The sequence below is a fragment of the Xenopus tropicalis genome, chromosome 4, assembly GCF_000004195.4.
Source record: "Xenopus tropicalis strain Nigerian chromosome 4, UCB_Xtro_10.0, whole genome shotgun sequence".
NCBI classification, from domain to species: Eukaryota; Metazoa; Chordata; class Amphibia; order Anura; family Pipidae; genus Xenopus; species Xenopus tropicalis.
Window position 1 is genome coordinate 119,296,487 of NC_030680.2, and position 22,616 is coordinate 119,319,102.

General features: G+C 39.9%; 1 protein-coding gene across 1 annotated transcript in view; it reads left to right on the forward strand.

Annotated features, from left to right (window-relative positions):
• The window catches only part of uck2 (uridine-cytidine kinase 2), a 30,422-nt gene extending 10,222 nt beyond the window's left edge, over positions 1-20,200 (forward strand). The window contains 6 exon segments of the mRNA NM_001126769.1: positions 8,920-9,079; positions 10,444-10,540; positions 11,528-11,670; positions 14,968-15,065; positions 16,274-16,322; positions 18,958-20,200. Coding sequence (NP_001120241.1) covers positions 8,920-9,079; positions 10,444-10,540; positions 11,528-11,670; positions 14,968-15,065; positions 16,274-16,322; positions 18,958-19,100 — 690 coding nt within the window. The 3' untranslated portion in view covers positions 19,101-20,200.
• The last annotated feature ends 2,416 nt before the right edge of the window (positions 20,201-22,616 follow it).

A 22,616-nucleotide genomic window follows, 5' to 3' on the forward strand; every position in this document is an offset into this window, starting at 1 on the left:
TTGGGGGGTGGTGTTAATAGGTAAAATGTGTTCAATATTGGCTTGTTGCCAGCAGTAAATTAGCAACTTCAGGGCCTCCATCTGTAAAACTATATCTCCCAGCTTTCCCTGGGACCAGTTAGACAGTCCTGTTCTGGAGAAGGAGACATTTCCAGTGCTTAGTGTAAACTCATTCCAGTGATTTTGGTTTGTGTTCGTACCATGTAAAGTGGTTTATTCACTTGGGTACCATGTTATGTGCACAGAATTGAGAATGCCGAAAAAAAAAAAAAAAAAAAAAAATATATATATATATATCTACTACTCCTTGTACATAAGTTGCACATCTCTGAGAAAATGAATTCACTTAACTAAATTGCAGAATTGAGAAATGTGCAGAAGGCAGAATTTGTGCCATCGAGTGTGCATGGCTCCGTACTAGGGTTACATCTTGGAGTTCTTACATGCTCTGTTTGGGATACTCTGAGTAGCACATGTATTCAGGCTTTTGGCTGCTGAAGTATGAAAGGATATCCTGTTAAATGTTTGTTTTAAGCTAGTTCAAATAAAAGCTCAAGGAGCAGAGATGAAAAAGGAATAGAGCTCCAGTTCAGGAGTTAAAGAAGAATTTGAACTTTATGTACTACTTGAGAAGTTCAGCAGCCCTGTAACAGTAATGATTGGGGCCTTCAAAGTTGTCTACAGTAGCTTCTGATTTTTTTTTATCTTGTTAGGCCATCCTTTGAGTGTCAGCAGCCCTGCACATGCTCAGTGTGCTCTGTGCTGCACATAAGTAAAGGCTTTGCCAATACTGACCTCTCAAGCCCTTAGCAGAAAGTAATGTCTGCCACAGTAGCTGATTTTAAATGCTAATGTGCAATATTGCAGACTTTGTGTTTATCTATATTATAGGTATGTTGTGAGAAGCAACATGTGAAGCACATAGAGTGCTGACAGATGTCCACTGTCACCACTCTGTGTGCTTTAAACATACTGCTGGGAACCTGTCACCCCAAGAAATAATTCCAAATCCTTTTGAATCAGGTTAGTAGAGCAAAATAAACGTTACTTACATTATTTCAATTATTGAATTTATTTTCCCTTCAGTCTTGGAATTAGTAGTCATAGCCAGCAGGCCCGGTGCTATTTTGTGTGCACTGTTATTAAGGCAAGCTTTGTATCACCCCAAAATCTTATGGATTTGCCATGTAGGTGGTGTATAGGAAGTGCTGAATGGAAAGTTAAAGTAATTATTAAAAATCTGAGCTGTCAATCATATATTGCCTGCCCCGCCTCTATGCCGCAGGCATATACATTTATAACAGGTATAGATGACTTTTATTATACAACTTTTTATGTGTGGGTGACAGGTCCCATTTAATGGCGGTGGTAGACAGGGACAGACAGTAGACCTCTATTGTTTCCTACTGGATGGCTGTGGTACAAATGGTTCTATTGTTACAAAAAGTCCATTAGCATAAAAAAATTGGTGTAAATAGTAGCCACTACTTTTATAAAACTTTTGCTTCCTAATTATGCCCCATTGAATTGCAAGGGTTATGCAAGGTGGGGTAAAATGAGGACAGTATAGGTGTGATGTACAATAAATGACATACCTTTTTGTAAATACCTCCTTACATTTTTGTGATTGATTTATGTCTGATGCTTGGCATTAATGAATGCAGGAAGGACAAAGGATCTTTATTATAAAACACTTTTTGCAAATTTCTACATCATATATATCCTATTACACATCGTATTCTGCAACATGCGGCCAAAGTGCTGATGCTGTTTCATTGAAATTGTTTAAATGATTTCTAAATAGACCCCCTAAGGTAATGAGCTGCGTTATGAGTGTTTTTCACTCTTTTATGACGTTGCAGGTTGAGGCACGATAGGGGGAGGACTGCTTATTGCGCAATGTTGATGCACGTGCTTTTCCTTGAGAGCTGTGTGAGTGTTCACTATGGCTAATGTCAGGGGAAGTGTTTTCTCTGCCGCCCAATACTGCCCCGCATCAGCATTTTAGGGGTGTAATTTGCCCACAGTCTATAAGTAGGGCAGTAATGACAATGGCTTTGCTGCAGTTTTATGAAGAATTGTGTATTCAACCAAAAACTTACTTTAGACTTTAAATCACTGAATTTTTAATGTTGATTCCATATTTAGCTGAATTACCGTGTTTTTCGCCGTATAAGACGCACTTTTTCTTCCCCAAAACTGGGGGGAAAAAGTTGGTGCGTCTTATACGACGAATACTCACCCAGTAGCGCCAAGTCATCGCCAGAGGCTCCTTCTCTCTTATGCGGCAGTGTCAGGCCTTTTTATAAGGTTGCGCCCGTGCGTATGACGTCACACGTTAGCGACGAGGCGCAACCTTATAGAAGTGCCTGTTGCAGCGGCATAAGAGAGAAGGAGCCTCCGGCGATGACTTGGTCTGTTGGGGGTACTTTCTACGGGGGCAATTGGGGGCACTGTGTGTGGGGTCTACTGTCTATGAGGGGCACTGTGTATGGGGGCAATTGGGGCACTGTGTATGGGGGCACTTTCTATTGGGGGAACTGTGTGTGGGGGCAACTGTCTATGGGGCAATTGGGGCACTGTGTATGGGGGTACTGTGTATGGGGGCACTTTCTATTGGGGCACTGTGTGTGGGGGCTACTGTCTATGGGGCAATTGGGGCACTGTGTATGGGGGCACTTTCGTAATATTTGGGGGGATATTACCCCCCCCGTGGACGTCCGTACCATGCGTCCTCTTCCCCTTGCAGTGCCGATCAGCGCGCACTGACACTGCTGACATTGGCGCGCGCACCTCTAGTTATGCAAAGCACACAGCAGGATGGCAAGTACTTGATAATTAGTATATTATATAGTTCAGAATCTTTTTTTTCTAGATTTTTCTCCTTTAAAATTGGGTGCGTCTTATACAGCGAAAAATACGGTAGCTGAATTAAAGGTAGGGTTTTGGTGTATTTTCACCTAAACACCCACTTTGAGCTAAGTGTATTTTTGTGGTAATGTTTGTGGTATGGGGAATGCATATGCCAGGCACAGCTTTATTTTTAAGCAAACAAGGATGTTGGTGTGCCTTTTCTATGCCTATTCTAATGTTTCTTCAGGTGTGGGAATGTCCTTCAATGCTCTTTCACACCCCAGTGCACGGTGTATAATATTCCAAGATGTCTTAAGAAACTATCACATGGTTCACACCTCATATTCAGGCTGTATTGTTTAAATATGTAATCCCCTGTACTGTTCACACCTTTTAATCCCTGCATTGTTCACCCCCTGCATTGTTCACACCTCAGACTCAGGCTCTAATCACCCACATTGTTCCCCTGTTCACACCTCAGGAGCAGTGCCAGCATTATGTCAGTGTATGCTGTCTGTGTGTGCCATACACACAGGCAGCATAGGGCAGAGAGAGTATGGCACACATAGGCAGGGTAGGGCAGGCAGAGTATGGCACACACAGGCAACATAGGGCAGGCAGAGTATGGCACATGCTCTGCCTGCCCTACCCTGCTTGTGTGTGCCATACTCTGCCTGCCCTATGCTGCCTGTGGGAGGTGAACCTGGCAGGGGTTTGTTCTGCGAGTTTGTTAGCATTTGAAAATAGTCATTATATGGTCCCTAAGATGTGTAATTATGTGCTGGGGGTTGCTCTGCTATCCACAGGGGAAGAGGAGGCATAGGGATTTAAGGTTGTGTCTTAATATGGCATAATATAATTCTTTCACATATGAATGAAGGGTGATATCCCTACAGTGAGCACCAACCATTTGGGGTTTTGCTGCACTATCACCATTAATATGGGTATAGTCTTAAAAGCTCTTGTGATAACATGGGTGTGGTTTTAAGTGGGTGTGGTTTAAAAAGGGGGAGTGGTCAACTGGTTTCCATTATCAGCCCTCTACCGCGTTGGCCAGAAAAATTCCGGCCCTCGGTACCACAGAAGTTGGACAGCGCTGCTGTATATAATGTCCTGGATGATTGAAAACCTTCATAGACAATAATAACATTACTGTTGCTGGGTTTCTCCTGTAGCAGACAGCACTTTCAAGGGGATTGTGGGTGTCAGTATGCAAAATTGTTAATGACTTGAACTGCTGTTCCCCTACTGTACCGCAGCATGTAGATCTTGTAGATTTCTCTCCCTCCTGCACACACACAGACCGTTCCAAAACATCAGAGCCATTTGTCTCCCCAGCCAGGTAGTAATCTGTGCTGGTGTCTGGCACTCTTTTTCTTCTGCCACTTTACTTGTCCGTATGAAGTACCAGAAATGCAAAAAAAAAAAAAAATCTGTTTACTGGGATATGCATCTGGAGGAATACACCCCATGAGTTTTGAAAACTGCCCATTACTTGGTCCGCCATCTAGGTCCATATCTGAGTTCCTTTACTTCAGGTCTAGTGGGGTGCCAAAAGGCTAGTGTTCAGTAATCTTCTTGCCTTGCCTCATTTAAAATTCCATAATTACTAGATTTCTGAATCCAATTGTTATTAAAAGATCTGTGTTAAGCAGGCTATCTGTAGGCTGATAATAGCCACTAGGCTCCTCCAGAACTAGTAGGCAACTTATTTGCCAGTGTATTAGGCCCTCAAGACTGCCGGCACAACCAATATTTGCCAGGTTTTAAAACCCTGTCTGACAGGGTTCATATTTTTGTAGGATGATGATGATTCAGTGAACAGATTGTAATTCAATTTGGTCCACCACGAAGCTGGCCAAATTGACCATAGATCTTCTGGTTTTGGCAGACCTGTATATTTTTCTGGCTCCTGGAGTATGTATCCCCCCAGGGGAGTGGCAAAGCCAGACTCTCTTTGTGTAGTGTGAGATCAGTAATATGTGCACAAGGGGAATTTGACATTTGTTCAAAAAGTCCCTATTGCTAAAATACAATAGACCATGACAATAAGGACTTATTTTGGCTGTAGCTACTTGAAAATTAACAGAAAGCTAGACCCCTAATTCTATAATAGTATATGCTCTAATCACCCTACTAGTTATTGTGAGCTAGGAAATACATTGCTCCATCATCGGGTTATGATACATCCTGAGTGTTTGCCTAGCAGATGCTTTCCCACCCAACACAGGGACACCAAATATAGGTGCTGGACTATTGGTGTGTAGGGATTCGCTCACCTGCTAATAAACAGCTTGTCCTAAGGGAGACCCCATCTGGTGAGACCCAAGTGAATTGATCTGTTTTGGCAGTTGTTACATTAGAATCACAGAACAGTCAGATAAATATATATGGGCTGTTGCAGCATCTCTTGAAATATGGCTGGTACTCTGTATGCAATGTTTAGCGTTAAATGTCTTTGGTCTGTGTTTTATGAATCCCCCCCAATACTTTTTACAAGAGAAATAAAGTGTAAAATGTTTTAGGGCTAGAAATGCTATATTTTATATACTGGTCTTCTTGTACCACCAGCCCATAGGTTTAGCACAGTAATGTTCCATGGCTTTAAAGTTGTCCACAGCAGCTTACCATTTTTGATCTTATTGGGCCATCTTTTGTGTGCCAGTGGCACTGCACATGCTTAGTGTGCTCTAGGCTGATGTTGAGTACATATTTATGCTTTTTGTCTAGAGAGAGACATTTAATTGGTGGAGTACTTACTCAACAGATAGTTGACAAGCCAGACTTGACAAAGGACCCTGTATAGGCCTGAAACTGTTTTGTGAGATAATAAAACACTTTACACTGGCTTCACAGCATCAGTAGTGCCATTGGTGTTTTGCTTTTAAACAAAGGAATCTTGGGATGATGTTGGTGCAGTGCTTAGTTAGAAAGATCACCGTGCCTTTGCAGTTTTTTCCCAAACAGGATCACCAACCTGGCAATAATTTAATACACCGGGGGGCTGTGCAACATATTGGCACACCCTAGTGTTTCATTGTAGTTTTATAAGCAAATGACATTTTGCCTGCTCCCACGCACAGCATGCTAATTTTATGTTTTCCTATAAGCAAAGAATTTTTTAGGTACTTTTCCTAGAGTGCTCTTTGTAGATTAGGCAGTTTTGAACTTGTTAAGAGCTGTTTATTGTTGAGCACCATAGTTTTGCATTTTTATCTTGCCTGAATGGGTGACATGCAAAGAGAATACAGGTATGGGGTCCCTTATCTGGAAACCCATTATCCAGAAAGCTCTGAATTACGGAATGCCTGTTTCCCATAGACTCCATTTTAATCAAATAATTCAGATTTCCTTTTTCTCTGTAATAATAAAACAGTACCTTGTACTTGATCCCAACTTAGATATAATTAATCCTTATTGGAGGCAAAACAACCCTGTTGGGTTTAATTAATGTTTTATTGATTTTTTTAGTAGACTTAAGGTATGGAGATCCAAATTACAGAAAGACCCCTTATCCGGAATACCCTGGGTCCCGAGCATTCTGGATAATGGGTCCTATACCTGTATTACCTTCATATCAGCATTCAAGGTTTGTATCTGGTTCATTTGTTGTCCATATGGAACTCTCTGCCCTGTCTGTGCCATTAATTACTGTGCAGAAAAGCAACTCCTGTGCATGCCGCCTATATGCCTGAGAGGGAAGGGCCACACTCCCAAAGTCTTCCAAGCTACATGAAGCACTGTGGGCCAAATTGGGGCATGTGTCCGTATGGTGCTAGAAGAAAGCATGAAGGGTTCTAGTACCCAAATTTAAAAAAAATACAGAGCTTTTGGCCATTATTAGTTTTATAGCAGCAGCAAGTTATACAGCACTACAGAATGTCTGACTGTATACATGCTTTTAAATAAAAAAAAAAAAAGTGTGCATCCCTGTTTACCAGTGTGTTTTTTTTGATGTGTAAAACATACCCCAAAAGACCTAGCACCTGATAAATTAGTATGAGTATAAAGGAAGAGCCACAAAATTGCCAATAAAATTTATTATAAGCAAGTGTTATTAAATATAAAAGCGGTTGTTTAATGTAAGAGCCACAGAACACAGCTGACCACTGTTTATGAACACTTTAAAGAGAATGAAAGCCTAAAAATGAATATTGCTAGAAGTGCTGTTTTCTTTATATAATCTATTGTAGCAGCAATGTATTTGGCAGCCTTATGACAGTACTGATCCAGGTTCTCCAAGGAGGGAGCTCACCATCTTGGATCTGTTAGGCCATCTTGTCAGTGACAATGCACATGCTCCGTATGCTCCGAAAAGCCAAGTTTAGGGGTTGTCACATCATTAAACAAAACATGATGTTCATCTTTCATAGAAGCAGATGCTTTAAGTAGTTTTAGTTTGACATGAAGCATGTCGGCATTTATGGGGTGCAGATAAGGGCTGTTAGGTTATGCATTATTAAGTACATGGCTTATGAGCTTGTGGAGGTGGGACGTGCATGATGCTGAACGTGCAGACAGGGAGCATACGAAGACAGGATTTTTGGCCTGGAAACTAATCCCACAAGACTGGGAGGTTTAACATGTTATTACTGTTAATATGAAACATAGAAGTTCTCACGCCAGCATCAGCACGTGGAAGTCATTGATGTGTTTTGGCATAAAGACGGCCTTTGATTCATGTGAAACGTGGATGTGCCAAGGTGTATAGAAGAGACTTGTGACATCAGATACCTCTTCTAGCTTGGCTTTATGTGTGGTTAACCCTGTGACAGACACAATATCTTTTTTTGCACCTTTTCATGGAGATATGCGAAGAGAATTTGCTGGTGGGAGATGAAATTTCCCTTTAAATGGCAGTAACATAACCATTACTGACGGGGCGTAGGGGCATGCAAATTTCGTGCTCGATTCACATTAGAGAGAGCGTCCAGCGGGCCCTGAGGGGGTGCAGGCCCAGGCCCAATTGCTCCTCTGGTAGTTCCGCCACTGAATGGTGGCTTTTTTCTGCGTATTTGTATAATGTAAATATAGGGAGTTGAATGTGTATTAGGTTTTTATTTATTTATTTACCTAATCATCACCATAGCAAAATATAAATACATAAACTGAATAAGCTTTAATGGTTATAGAACAGGAAGCCAATATCATAAAGCATATTAGTTGGAATGCAGGATAAGGTTACCTCCTCATACAAACTCAATCACCCATGCAAGGCCCTTGTGGTTTTGTGTTAATCGAATTATTCAGAAGCATGAGTTGCATTGTTATGTAGGTGAAAATGTCCATAGCATTGATCTCCTTGTACAGCCTGTTTTGTTAACCTCATTCCACTTCTAAGGAATGAACAAGTTCCCCACACCACTGACCGTGACCCCCGGGGCAGTTTGTGGGGCCACTGAGCATTTTTTGGTAGATCAAATGCTGGTGCAGCCACAACAAATCTCTGCATCCTATTTGGCAGAGGAACCTCGCCTGGGATCAGGCTGTATGAAGAAATATGGAGGTTTTTTGTCAGTAATGAGGCCATTGCAATTGAACTGGTGGTTTTGTATTTAGAAACCTATAGGTTTCACACTTAGTTTTTGCATGTTGTTTCACGAACAAAAGAAAATGATAACGTACATAATATGAGGTGCACTGATTATGACAAGTGCCCTGTGAACCATTTGTAGCTTATATAGAATTAAGGTGGCCATACACGCTAAGAGACGCTTGTTTGGTGAGGTCACCAAGATAGCAGATCTTCTCCTACAGGTCTGCGATATCAGGCTAATTCGGTCAAATTAGAATGGCGGGTATAGGCGTTCAAAAAAAAAAAAAAAAAAAAATTCAAACCTGCCTGACCGAGATCTAGCCGATTTCAGCCCAGATGTTGGTAGTGCCCCTACACGGCTTATAATCTGTCGAATCGGTCTAAGGGGCCGACGTCGGCAGCTAGAATCGGCCCGTGTATGGCCACCTTTGGTAACTGCATGCCTTCTCTGTGTCTGATTAAAAGATTTTTTTGTTCAGTTTAGCAAACATACATTGGCTAATTGCTTCCCCCCCATTTTCTTATTGCAGTCCTCAGTATGCTCGAAGATTGTTCAGCTCCTAGGGCAGAACGAGGTGGACCACCATCAGAAGCAGGTGGTGATGCTGAGTCAAGACAGTTTCTACCGAATACTAACTCCGGAGCAAAAAAGCAAAGCACTAAAAGGACAATTTAATTTTGATCACCCTGGTAAGCTCTTAACCGCTGGCCTAGTCTAACCCATATATTTTTATTTGTGTACTTGGAATTTGGATGATTAGTAGTAGAAGCTCTATGTTTCTGAGCCATCACATGTCCTACTATTCTTTTGCTACGATGACTGATTTTTAAACATGCTTGCATATCCGTTTGTATGCTTTAAGTGCATTTTTATTTCCTGGCTATACTGGCCCCTTACTTAAAGTTACCAGTAGGGTTTCTGGTAGGGCTTTTGGGGTAAGTTCATGAATATGCAATATGGAAGACTCGACTTAAAACAATAGTGAACCTTTGCTTAGACAACTGACAACTTGGCTAAACACAACAAAGATGAAAATGCACATTAAGAGAGATGTGAACAGTGTGCTATGTATTAAAAGAATTGTTTCCATGTTTGCTGTTAATGCTTTAATTGGTCTGCATATAAGGAGTCTGCTCTCACATACTGTTTGAAATGGAACAAAAACTCCAGAAATAGAAACATTTCAACAGTATTAAAAAGAAGGGGTAAAGCAGTGCCTCTTTAAAGGGGTTATTTGCCTTTAAATTAACATTAAGTATGACCTGTAGAGCTTTTCTGACGGTTTGCAATTGGTCTTGGTTTTTATTATACGTGGTTTTTTTAAAAAATATTTCACTGTTTGTTTAGCAGCTCACCAGTTTATTTCAGCAGCGATCTGGTTGCCAGGGTCCAAATTACCTTAGCAACCAAGCAGTGCCATGAAAGACTGAAATATAAATAGGAGAGGCCTGAATAGAAAGATAAGCAATAAAAAGCAACAGTAACAATAAAATTGTAGAATCAGAGAGCAATAGATTTTTGCCTTTCAAGGTCAGTGACCTTCATCTGAAAGATTCAAAGGATCAAAAGCAAAATAATAGGCAAATAATTTGAAAACTTTAAATAATAAAAAATAAAGACCAGGTCTAAAATTGCTAAGAATTGTTCATTCTATAACATACTAAATATAAACTTAAGGGTAAACTAACCCTTTAACGTTAACTTCTGATGTCGGCAATGAATTTCCAGAGCTTGGCTTCCTACCTCTTAATCATTGCAAAGCACTCAACTTTAATTTACTGCTTGGTCAGCATGGACCTGGTCAAACACGTTGTACAATAAACCAAGTTAAATGATTTGTTTCTGCTTGAAACCCGCCTCTTCTGTTCTCATGTTGTAAAATAAGTAAGTGACACTAAAGCTTTGTAGGAGTTGTGGTGCAGTTACTATATGCTCACGGTTACACACTGGGTGAAACTTCTTAAAACTGAGCGTTCACATAAAAGAATTGAAGATGAACAACCTCCTGGTTTTCCTCTTTCCACTTACCTACTGTGTTCTTTCCAATTTTCAGATGCCTTTGACAATGAACTTATTTTGAAGACCCTCAAAGAGCTCATGGAAGGGAAAACTGTACAGATTCCAGTATATGACTTTGTTACCCACTCCAGGTAATAAGAAGGTATCCCTAGCAGTATTTTGTTTGGTACAAGGGTTTATGTAATATATACCAGAATTAAAACAATAGGATATGGGCTCCTGAGTATGGGCAGAATAGGGTTAAGAAGGAAAAACCTACCAGCAGAGTTAGAAAAAACTTTTAAAAATCTATTGGAAGTCTTGGGGGTTATGTAATAAAAAGCAATAAATTTGCCCAGGAGCAGTAACCCATGGCAACCAATTTTCAGGTAGAATGTAGTGGTCACCATGGCCATATAAAGGTGTGAGGCTACAGGTCTAATGTTGTTATACAGGCCACAAAAGATGAATTTCCCCTTTTATATATTTTTTAACGGGTGTATAATATTTTTTTATAAAACATGTTTTAGTGCGTCATGACTAAGCACACATTATAACTTATAACATCACTAAGCACTGTTTATTCAGTGAATAATGTATCTTTAGTTGTTAAATATAAGGATATTATAAATCACCAAGGAGTTCCAGGACCATATAAAGGCCCAAGGCTGAAACCTTAGTGCTTTTATACAGGTCTTGGAACTCTGAGGCGACTTCTAATACCCTCACATTTGACAACAGGTGGTACACTATATATTATAATACACAGGTTTCAGTGAGTCTTGTGACCAAAATGACATTACTAAGCACAGGTTATAACTGATGATATCACCAAGCACTGTTTATATAGATATAATATACAAGATCAATGAATATCCTGTAAATGATAAGGATATTATTTACAAGTTATGACTTGTATATTATACAAGTACAGTATATATTGTTTCAGTTTCACAAAGGTAATGTAATTCTATTTGGTACAAAGAAAACATAATACAAAAGTTTTCAGTCTAAATGCCATGATGTATGTCTGCACAGCTCAGCTGATTTCCCAAAGGATTGGGAGAAGTCCCCCAAAGAGCTAATCTTCAGGGTAGAACATGACCTTTTTAAAAAATTTTATTTGTATAAAATTGCAGGAAGGAGGAGACTTTGGTTGTGTACCCTGCAGATGTGGTTCTGTTTGAAGGAATCCTGGCTTTCTACATGCAGGAGATTAGGGACATGTTTCAGATGAAGCTTTTTGTGGACACTGATGCAGACACAAGACTCTCAAGAAGAGGTAAGGATTTAATTCCGCCTTCAGCTGCTGATGACTGTGCATTTATCAACCCATTATTCTTTATCAAGGCCACATTGTATGGCTAGTGGCACACTCTGTGTGACACTGCAAAAAGAACTTTTTTTTTTTTTTAAGCTATGATCCCCATATGGCTTCGAATTTGTCCCAGTATCCACAAGCTTGGTATACCATTTTCTGCTTTGGTAGGGAGTCGTTTATAGGCTTTTTCCAAAAGTTCAGTGAGGGTGGTCCTGTAGCTTTCCAGTGTGGTAATAATGCCTTTTGGGCATAATATAGCAGTTGCAGGTAGCATAACTTAGCTGGAGGTCTCAGCTGTAATGCTTCGCAGTATGCCCAGTATACATTAACTGGGCAACAATATATTGGGAAGTGCTAAAGCATAACTAAGCACCTTCCGCCAGAATCCCTTTACTACTGGGCATTCCCAAAAGACATGGTAGAAGGACCCCACCTCGTTAAGACATTTAGGGCACTGGTCGGGGGCCCCAGGGTATATTCTAGCCACTCTTTGCAGGTTGAGATACAAACTATTAAGGAATTTAATCTGTACATATCTATCCCTACTAGAGAGATTTGGGGTACGTGATTTAAGGTCCCCGATTGTAGCTGCCTACACTCTTCCTGATATCGCCCACCCGTAGGTGGGAATGGGGAATTGTGACTGGAAGGCATGTTTTAGTTGTAGATATTAAAATCGTGTACGCTGGAATTTGGAATTCGGAGTGCATTGAATTGTTTACTGCAAAAGAACTTAATCCTGTTAATATGGTATTGTCATACTTTGCTACTAGCAACTTGCTGTCTTAAATCTAAATGCATTAGTGCTAACCAACTTTTTTTCATGTAGCAAATAATACATTTACATTGGAGAACAAGTGCAAAGAAAGGGATTGTGTTGTTTCTAGTGAGCTTAGGTGCATTAACCTGGCAGCAATAGCCTTGGGCACTGCTTTTGTATTCCCTCGCTAGGTAAGCAGATAGGCAAAGCTTTAGTTAAACTTTCTAATCTGTGCCATGCTTGTTTTTTCTCCAACAAGCTCTGATTGTGCCACTAGCAAGATTCAAATATGCAATCTAAATTGGTGCGCTCTACAACCCCGAGAGACTAATCTCTTCTAAATGCCTTTCCACTGGCAACAAAGACAATCACTGGTGAAAAGGCCTATGCATCGCTTTGTTTTTCCAAAGTTACGCAAAGTTGCCTACAGGAGGAAACTTTACACAACTTTGGAAAACTGAAGTGATGTATAGGCCTTTCCATCAGTGATTGCCTTTGTTGCTAGTGAAAAGTCATTTTGGAGTGATTAGTGACCTGCAGTAGCAGACTTCTATCGTGGGTGACTAAAACACTCCGTGGGACATTAGCCTGAATCGCTCTGCTGAATAAATATAGCGTTCTAAGCTTGCACTATTATGACTAATTTATTGGCAATAAAATGCCTATGTAGCTTTCCTTCTCCTTTTAAAAGAAACGCCTATATTTTGTGCTGATTGTACTTTGCCCCAGCATTAGAAATTGTCCCATTGTACGGTTTTATGTACACTCAAATCATAGTTGGTAATTGTTTCCTAATGTTGCTCTAAACTTTGGAGAACTATGCTCATCTCTGTCAATTAACTGCTATTAATCTTGCCAGGAATTTCACGCTTCCATAAATAAACAGTGAAGGGACATTGCTTTTGTCTATAGAAAACAACGCAGTCTTGCAGGCTGACGTACGAAAAATGCTAAATGTCAGGCAGCTTTCTTTTTTTGTGTATATGTTAAAAAGGCAAATCATTTTTAAACATAAGACCAATTGTAATTTACTTATCATTAGTCCTGCAGCAGGTCAGTACCTGTTGTTTACATACAAAATTCAGGTAGTTCACAAGTTGGGTGCTGGTATGCGGGTTACAGGTCTCAAAGTAGACTTTTTGCAACCCCCCTCTGCCCATGGCTCATTTTTTGTTTAATGGTGCCCAGGCGGGGAGTGGAACCAACAGGTAAATATTTAGGCATGGGGCACTCTACCCAATTAGATCTATGCAAGTCATCACCTTCTATCACTTCTGCTTCATACAAAATGTCTACTTCTCCGTTAATTCGGTTTAAAAAGACATTTGGGTTTTCTCTCTTTTCTTTGGGTTTTACTTAACAGTTTAGTAAGTCTCTTTTTAACTTGGTTATCTATCAACATAAAGAGAAAAATACCCCTTCGTAATTTAGAATTAATCTAGCTAAAAGAGTTGTGGGACCATGTTCATAAGGCCTAACCCCCTATAAGAATCAGGGTTTGCAAGATTAAATTGATAATACTGCAGTCTGAGGAGGCATTAAAGGGGTAGTAGAATGCCCTATTCCTAACAACTTTGCAATTTGTCTTCATTCCTTTTTCATCATTTTTTAATTATGTGCCTTTTTCTTCTGCCTCTTTCCAGCTTTCAAATGGGGGTCACTGACCCCGCCAGCCAAAAACTATTGCTCTGCAAGGCTACATTTTTATTATTGTTCATTTTTATTACTTATCTTTCTATGCAGGCCCACTACTATTCATATTCCCATCTCTCTATTAAACCACTGCCTGGTTACTAGGGTAAAAAAGACCCTAGCAACCAGATAGCTGCTAAAATACCAAATGGAGAGCTGCTAAACAAAAATCTAAATAACTGAAAAACCATAAAAAATGAAGACCTTTTGCTAATTGTCTCCAGAATATCAATGTTTGCAACATATTGAAAATAAATGTAAAGATGAACTACCCCTTTAACACAAGCTAGGTAACAGGAAGTTAACTAAAGCACACACAGATACCTTTAAAGAAACAGTAACACCATACTAAATGAAAGTGTATCAAAGTAATTAAAATCTAATGTGCTTTTTCCCTGGTGTGTTTGCTGCTGTGTAGCCATGATGACAGCTATTAAAATTGGGCTTAAGGGCACAGATTACATAGCAGAAAAAATATGCTCTGTAGGATACAATGATGTTCTGCAGAGCTCATTTTCTATGTAATCTGTGCCTTTTCTCATTTTTTTTCTAGTTTGAACGGCTGCCTCAGTGGGTTCACAAAGCTAGAGTAGTCTTTCTGAAGCTAACAAACTACTTTTACCAGTGTAGGGCAGCAGTATGTTTTATTTTAATTACTGTAAAACCTCCTAAACCCTCCTGTAGAGAATCCCCCTTCTTACTCTGCATGGTGCATTGCTGCTTTAAGAAGCAATTACATCCTATTAGGAAAAATTACGAAACAGCCTCATCTTATGTGCAGTGGCGCCTTTCTTTCTCATACGCAGTGCTTCGAGACATTAATGAGCGCGGGAGGGACCTGGAGCAAGTTCTTACTCAGTACATCACTTTTGTGAAGCCAGCCTTTGAAGAATTTTGCCTGCCTGTAAGTAACGTGCTTGCTTATTTCTGGCTCTGTAATTGCCCTTTATAAAGGGGAAGCAAACACAGGAAATGAGTAGGATGCATCTAAACATTCAATATGTTGCTACAGCAAACTGTTGCACTGCTTTGGTGCCTTCATAGATCAGATTCTGTATCTAATTAGTACAGGTATGGAACCTGTTATCCAGAATTCTCAGGACCTGAGGTTTTTCTGAAAAGGCATATTTCCGTAATTTGGATCTTCATGCCTTAAATCTACTAAAAATCATTTAAACATTAAACCCAATAGGATTGTTTTGCCTCCAATAAGGATTAATTATATCTTAGTTGGGATCAAGTACAAGGAAATGTTTTATTATTACAGAGAAAAATGAAATAATTTTCAGAGATTTCAATTATTTGTATAAAATGAAGTCTATTGGGAGATTGCCTTCCTGTAATTTGGAGCTTTCTGGATAATGGGTTTCCAGATAACAGATCCCATACCTGTACTGTACTTACAGTATGTTTCTAAAGCTACAGTGAATGAGCAGGGCCCTCAACCCCCTGTATCAGTCAGTACTTGAATGTTTACTGTAGATACACCCTTGTGTTGCTCAGTGCTTGGGAATATCTTTGCCCTCTATAAATACATTTGTTAATAATACGTAGATGTTGATTTTTTTCACTGCCCTTCCTGCTGGAGGAGGTGGCTCCCTTTCTTTTATGAATACAGCCTGGATGCTGGGATGTTGTGCACAAAATCTCAATCATTTTCAGTTAATCATTAGCCCTGGGCTTTCAGTTGAAGTCCTGTTGGATTGCTGCTGCATGTAAATATTTAGCCACTGAACTTGTGCTTGGTGTATGTGTTCTCACGACCGTTGGCACTGACACAGGGCTGTAAGGGCTGCTTTATTCTATGTGCGTAATATGAAATAATCTGCATGCTCAGAGGTGTTCCACATACATAGAAAGGGTTTCAAGTAAAGTATTTCGCATTTGTGCACACTGATGATTCCTTTTCTTCCTATTTGCACTTAATACAGATCAGGAGCAGCCATCTTGCTTTCCTCTAAAAGGATGTAGGTGACATAGCTGCTGCAGAACAACCTGTCTAAACACAGAAACTTAGAAACAATAGCCATCAGATATTTATACACAGAAAGGGTCTGGGCTACGTTTTTCAGAGCCATGTGTGTTAATCAGTTCTATCTCTTTATTTTCTAGACCAAGAAATATGCTGATGTAATCATTCCCAGAGGCGCAGACAATGTGGGTAAGTTTATACAATGTAGGCACCCGATGGGGGCTGAGCATTCATGCTTAAATGTGACATTTATGTGCACTAATTCCCTTGTTGTTCATACAGACTGAAATAGGTCTGGCCCCATAATAAAACCTTTAACCCTCTCCCCCCCCCCCCCCTCACCTTCCAAGATATGTTTAAGGCAATTAGGCAATACAACCTGACAATTATAAGATTTTTGTATGTGGCAATTTTGTGCAGGGGACAATTTTTGTGCAACGTCCCATGTGTTCTTAGCTTCCATGCCCTGCTATCCATCTTGAGAATATTTCCTTGAAAAGCATTATGCAGTTTATATATTACTTTTTTTTTTCAAAATCACTAGACATTAATTGCATATACCTTGGGAAAGGTAATAATAAGTATTAGCAGTTGAGTTTTATTTCCTCTATTCAGCCTGCAGCAGACTAAAGCTAGGGGTGCACCGAATCCAGAATTTGCCCAAGATTCTGCCTTTTTCAGCAGGATTCTGATTTGGCCAAATTCATGGTCCTGGCTGAACTGAATCCTTAAAATCCTGTGACTTTTTGTCACATAAACACGTAAGTTGAACTTTTTTTTTTATGTGCACACGGTTCTTTTTAGCCTCCTCAGTTGCTTAATTTCCACATGCATTAGGATTCGGATTCAGTTCGGTATTCCGCCAAATCTTTAACGAAGGATTCGGGGTTTGGATGAAACTTAAAATAGTGGATTCGGCGCATCCCCCTACCATACATACACACACACTGATAATCGCACAAAACATAGTTTTGTATCATTTTCTGGGCTCCATATTATTGTTCTGATTTTTGTACAATGGTGATTGGTCGTTTAGCCGATCAGACAGGTTAGAAAATTTTGGTCATATAATGATAAAATTTGTGCATGCATTGTATATCTGATGATATCCTTGGGGGACCTACAATGTATTTCCAGGAAGTCAATTTCATGATTTTACGATTGGTGTCTGCCAAGTATTTCATGTTCAGAAAATCCTCAGATTTGTCATTTTTAGGGCTTTATCCTACAATTTTAGCCTGAATGTTGCTTTTAGTAAGTTGCATTTAAACATATGATCAATGTCCAAACGTTTGGTTAGTGCATGGGGGCAAACTTGCCCAATGATAGGAAATATATACATACACACAAATATCTTTTAGAATGCCCAATGCAGTAGGTAGGTATTGCTGGGAGCTATGCAGCTAACCCACACATTCCCCACTTTGGTTGTTTTGGCTCCAATCAACTTCCAAAAGCCTTGTTAAAGGGGAAATTCTCTGGGCTGCCTTCCAGAGAGCAAAGAAATGTAGGCTGCCGAGACACAATAACGCCAAAGTATCTATCCGCTCATGGCCTGCAAGGTTTACAGCAGAACCATAGTCAGGCCTTGTCTGTTGCTTCTGACCTTGGCAGATCTCCGAGTGCAGCACACAATAACCCTCTGACTGGCCTGGTTGAATAAACAGAATGGTGGGTGAGGGACAGTCTTTAGGGTGGCTTCTTCCCAAAGAATGTGCTGAAACATTAAAAAAAAAAAAAAAAAAAGCAGCTTTCCCCCATGTAACGTGTGGTTGCTTTCACTGACTGAGGTGCTTGTATATAGGTGAATGTTATCCCCCATCCATTAGGCTGATTTAGCATCTTTATAAAACTGTAAGATAAAGGGTCAATTTAATGGGGCCATAAAACATATCTGTATATATGTGCAAGAGGTGGTTGCTATATTCTTTATACGGCATCTCTTATGTACGTGGAATTTGGAGCATAGAAAATGGAATGTTCTGAGTGTAAATGAGGGAGAACACTGTTTCCCCTATCATGATGTTTGCATGCATCTGCTTTACATCTGTTTCTCTTTTCTGTTGCTAACAACTGTTCTGTACCCAGGTGGAGATGGGTAAATGGCACCACAAGGGGAGGGGGAACCTTTTAAACTGCTGTGGCATTTACAACTTGGCACTTTTGGCTCCTCTAACCGACTGCAGTGCTGGGGTTCCACCCTTCTGTGCTTTTGGCTGGTAGCCTCACTTTTTCCCTGAGCCACTGCTTCCAAAGAAGCTTTGAAGCCCAGCCTTTCATAAATGTCCCCTAGACCTTGCAGAGTCCTCTCGTTTACCTTTATATAATATAATTTTTTTTTTTTTTTTTTAAATTAAAAAAAAAAAAATGGAATTGGTCCTGCTGAATAGATAAATTATGGTTTCAGCATGAGTCCTCTCTATTCTCTGGTTGTACCATGCAGCCCCCTGCTTACCCTATTCCCTGTAATTACTACTTGATGTCTATATCAAGCAATATACTAAATTCCAAAACTGCGTGACAGCATATGTTATAACATACCATGTAATATTTTCATTTGTTTACATAAATAGCTAATGAACTATTACAATAAGATACTCATTAGACCCTGTGTGTTATAAGAAATGATGTACCCTTGTGGGCTTTTGCTGTGGAACTCCTTGCTGACTTTCATATCCATGTGTTTCCACAGCAGTGGGGTACATTATCACCTTTATATTGGGTTTTCTTGAAAATGTTGTGCCATATCTGAATTGGGACCTGTTTTTGAATGAGAATGACCCTACTCCTTTTTCTTAAATGTTTTGCTTTTTTTCCCCCACAGTGGCCATTAACCTCATTGTTCAGCACATTCAGGATATTTTAAATGGAGGTTTAACCAAGAGGCAGACTAATGGCTACACAAACGGTTTCACCAGCCCTAGGACCAGGCATCCCTCTGATTCTAACAGCAGTCGACCTCACTAAAGTGCTTGCTACACCATGGACTCTGTACATACTGTTTACCTAAACGCTGTATATTCCAAGCCCCTTTTGCTCTGGGAGGCCGTACGTAGCAGGATCTTTAACTTGGAGAAATGCGATTTCATACGGAAAGTGTGATTGTTGCCAAGTACTGTGTAGAACGTGGGTCACTTTGGTGGTAGCCCATGTCCACTCCTGCAGAACTTCGCTGGTTTGTGGGTTGAAAAATCCATGAACTTCTATGCCAATGCCGCCGCATTCTTTGTTTTTTTTTTTTGTTTTTTTAAAAAAAACTCCATTGGACTAGGTAAGATGGGAGGGGTGGTTATGGTGATGGAGGAATGAATAAACTGCAAAACTTGAACAACCATAGTGACTACTGCAAGAATGATATCCAAAAAAAGCCACCTTGGAATCCAATATATAAATATATACAAATGTTATATATAGATATGAGATCTATATTTTTGTCTACATGTACAATTGTAATATTATATACCACAAAAGTATTTTACAAGCTTTTGGTATTCTCTGGGTAACCTTATGGGCAGGGAGACTGAGCACGCAAGAATCGGTACAGGGCACGTAATGGGGTAAGGATTTCTCTTGCTAGGCCCCTGCATTCCTCTGTCTGCTGTTGTGCTGTTAGGGCGTTGCTAGACTGGGTTGGGCAAACGATACTGACACCCGGTGTTGGTGAACGTGATTCATTGCTCTTTCCTCAAGCAGTTTCATCACTGTTGCATAACACTTTGATAGTATTCCCAAAAAGTTGTTTAATGCGCTTCATCTTGTTTCCTGTGACTGAAGGCTTCGTTCTGCTTAAAATGAACTACTTCACTACTGTGAAATTCTTAGAAAGTTTGCAGTCTAATTTTTTTGTAATTTTTTTTCCTTGGCATTTACAACTGGTTGCTAAGTTCCATTGCCATAGTTTGAAAGTCAGAATGGAAGATATGGGATGGCCTGTATAGAAAGAAAAGACATATATATTTTATAAAAGGTCACCTGTTTTTTGGGTTGGTAGGGTCAGTGACCCAAACAAGCAAATTTCAGTTGCAGGCTAGAGTAAAGCAGAATAAAAAACAAATAAATAAAAAAAAGAATTGGCAATATCAAGAATGAAGACCAACTGCATGTTTCATCTTTAAAATCCTTTACATTAATTTAAAGGTCAACATTCCCCTTTCATATACCACTAGGCAAAGAAAGCAGGTGTAACGATTGATTTTAATGGCGTTTTAGACCTCTTGGAGAGGAAAATGCCAATATTTGTGATTCTGGATGGTGTATTTGCATTTGTCATTGTGTGTAGAAGCCTAATGCCTCTAAGAGCCGAGAACAAGTCAGAATTCCATGCTAAAGCTCATGACTATGCAGGAGAATGTTGGAACAACAAAGGTCCCGGCAGTGTTGCTGCAATTGACCAGTGCTAAATTTGGTAGGCAATTCATCCTAGGCTCTCAGGTCAAAAATACTGCATATCCATCAGTGATGCTTGGTTCATGGCCGCCCAGCCCAGGGAGTGTGTTTATGAAATGATGGCAAAAGTCAGTGCAGAAATACAGTATCCTGAGCTGCTATTTTCACTTTCAGTTGCCACATAAAACTACATATTTAAAAGGTCTCTAATGAAGCCATTTGTGTGTATTCATTTGTGTACAAAATGTTGGTTGGTTGAGAGGGAAAATGTGCCTTTTTTTTTTTTTTTTGGTATAACAGACTCAAGAATGTGATCTCAAATTAAACTGCCCCACGGCATGGCTGAACTGTTAATAGGTGTGTTATTCTAAAGGGAGCTCACCAATGTAACCATAAAGGAGTAGTTCACCTTCAATTTTCAGTTGGTCTTCATTTTTTATAGTTTTTTGCTTTCTCTGCTGCCACTTTCTGGCTTTCAAATGGGGTTCACTGACCCTGAAAACCAAAAAAATGATTGCTGAGGCTATAAATTTGTTATTTTTGTATTACTTATCTTTCTATTCAAGCCCTCGCCTACTCATCTTCCCGTCTCATTTAAAGGAACAGTTCAGTGTAAAAATGAAACTGGAAAAAATAGACTGCACAAAGTAAAAAATATCTGAAATATAATTAGTTAGCCAAAAATGTCATCTATAAAGGCTGGAGTGAGCAGATTTCTAACATAATAGCCAGAACACTACTTCCTGCTTTCAGCTCTCTGACTAACTGTTCAGTTAGTTTGTGAGCACACATGTCAGAAATGCAAACTAACTGAGCAGTTCTGTCCCATATGCCCCTCCCCCTCAAGTCACTGATTTGTTACTGACTGCTAACAGCTTAGAGAGCTGTAAAGCAGGAAGTAGAGTTCTGGCCATTATGTTGGATAACTGCCCCCTCCAGCCTTTATAGATTACATTTCTGCCTAACTAACTATATTGAAAACATTTTTTATTTTGCGCAGTCTATTTTACCCAGTTTCATTTTTACACTGAACTGCTCCTGTAAACCACTACTTGGTTGCTAGGGTAAATACAACCCAACCAACCATGTAGCTGCTGAAATTGTAAACTGGGAAACTGCAGAACAGAAACCACTGTACTAAAAGTTAATACAAAATGTGAACTACCCCTTTAACTATCCAACAAAAATATAAATCTTAACATAAGACTGCAGGATAATGAATTGCTATATCTGTGACAGTTACCCTTTGTGTTGTTTTTCCCCATCCAATTAGGGCCCGGTGTTTCTGTACTCCCTTGGGGCCCTCACCTAGCTGTGGCCCTGGAAAGCAGCTTGAGTGCCTTGTCCTACTCAGTGCAGCTTCTATATCCGTTCTGTATATCAGCCTGGGCATAACAGAACATTTAATCACACTTGAGTCCATTCTGGTGCCCCCTCCCTTCAGATACCGGCTCTGTTCTAATTGCCTGTTGTGTCGTGAGAATTAGTCCAGTTACCAAGTGTAACACTGCCAACTGTCTACATTTAAAATGGCACAAAACGCAGGGGGAAAAAAACCCTAATCTTTCTTTTATAGGAAGACCTTGTTCTAGCTGTGGTTTGGTTTCATTGTGTGAACTTGTGTTAACATTTTTATATTTGCTAAACTTTTATGAATTTACTTTCCGATAATTGGGATGATTTCAAACTGCCTAATGAGAATAGATTGATATGGTTCATGCTGTTTGTACTGGGCAGATAACCCCCCCAAAGCTGTCACTGGCCAGGAACCCCTACTGGCCCCAAAGACTTACATTGTTCTTTGTACATAGGATGCCATTACGTTGCCGTTGTTGGTTAAGGATGATGATAATGTGGAAGTGTTTTGCAATTAATCAAATAAAGTGCATATTTCAGATTTTGTCTCTTTCCTCTTGCTTTCACAGGAATGGAACATGTAGGCAGACTTGGATGCACAGAGTGGAGCTGGGTGGAGTTAATCCTCTGAGGCTCCATGTTCCCTTTCCCAAAAACCACGCACATGATCTCATTGATATTTAGTGTAAAGCGCAAATCCTGACATTTCATTCATGTGAATTACAGCTTTAGTTGGCAGCT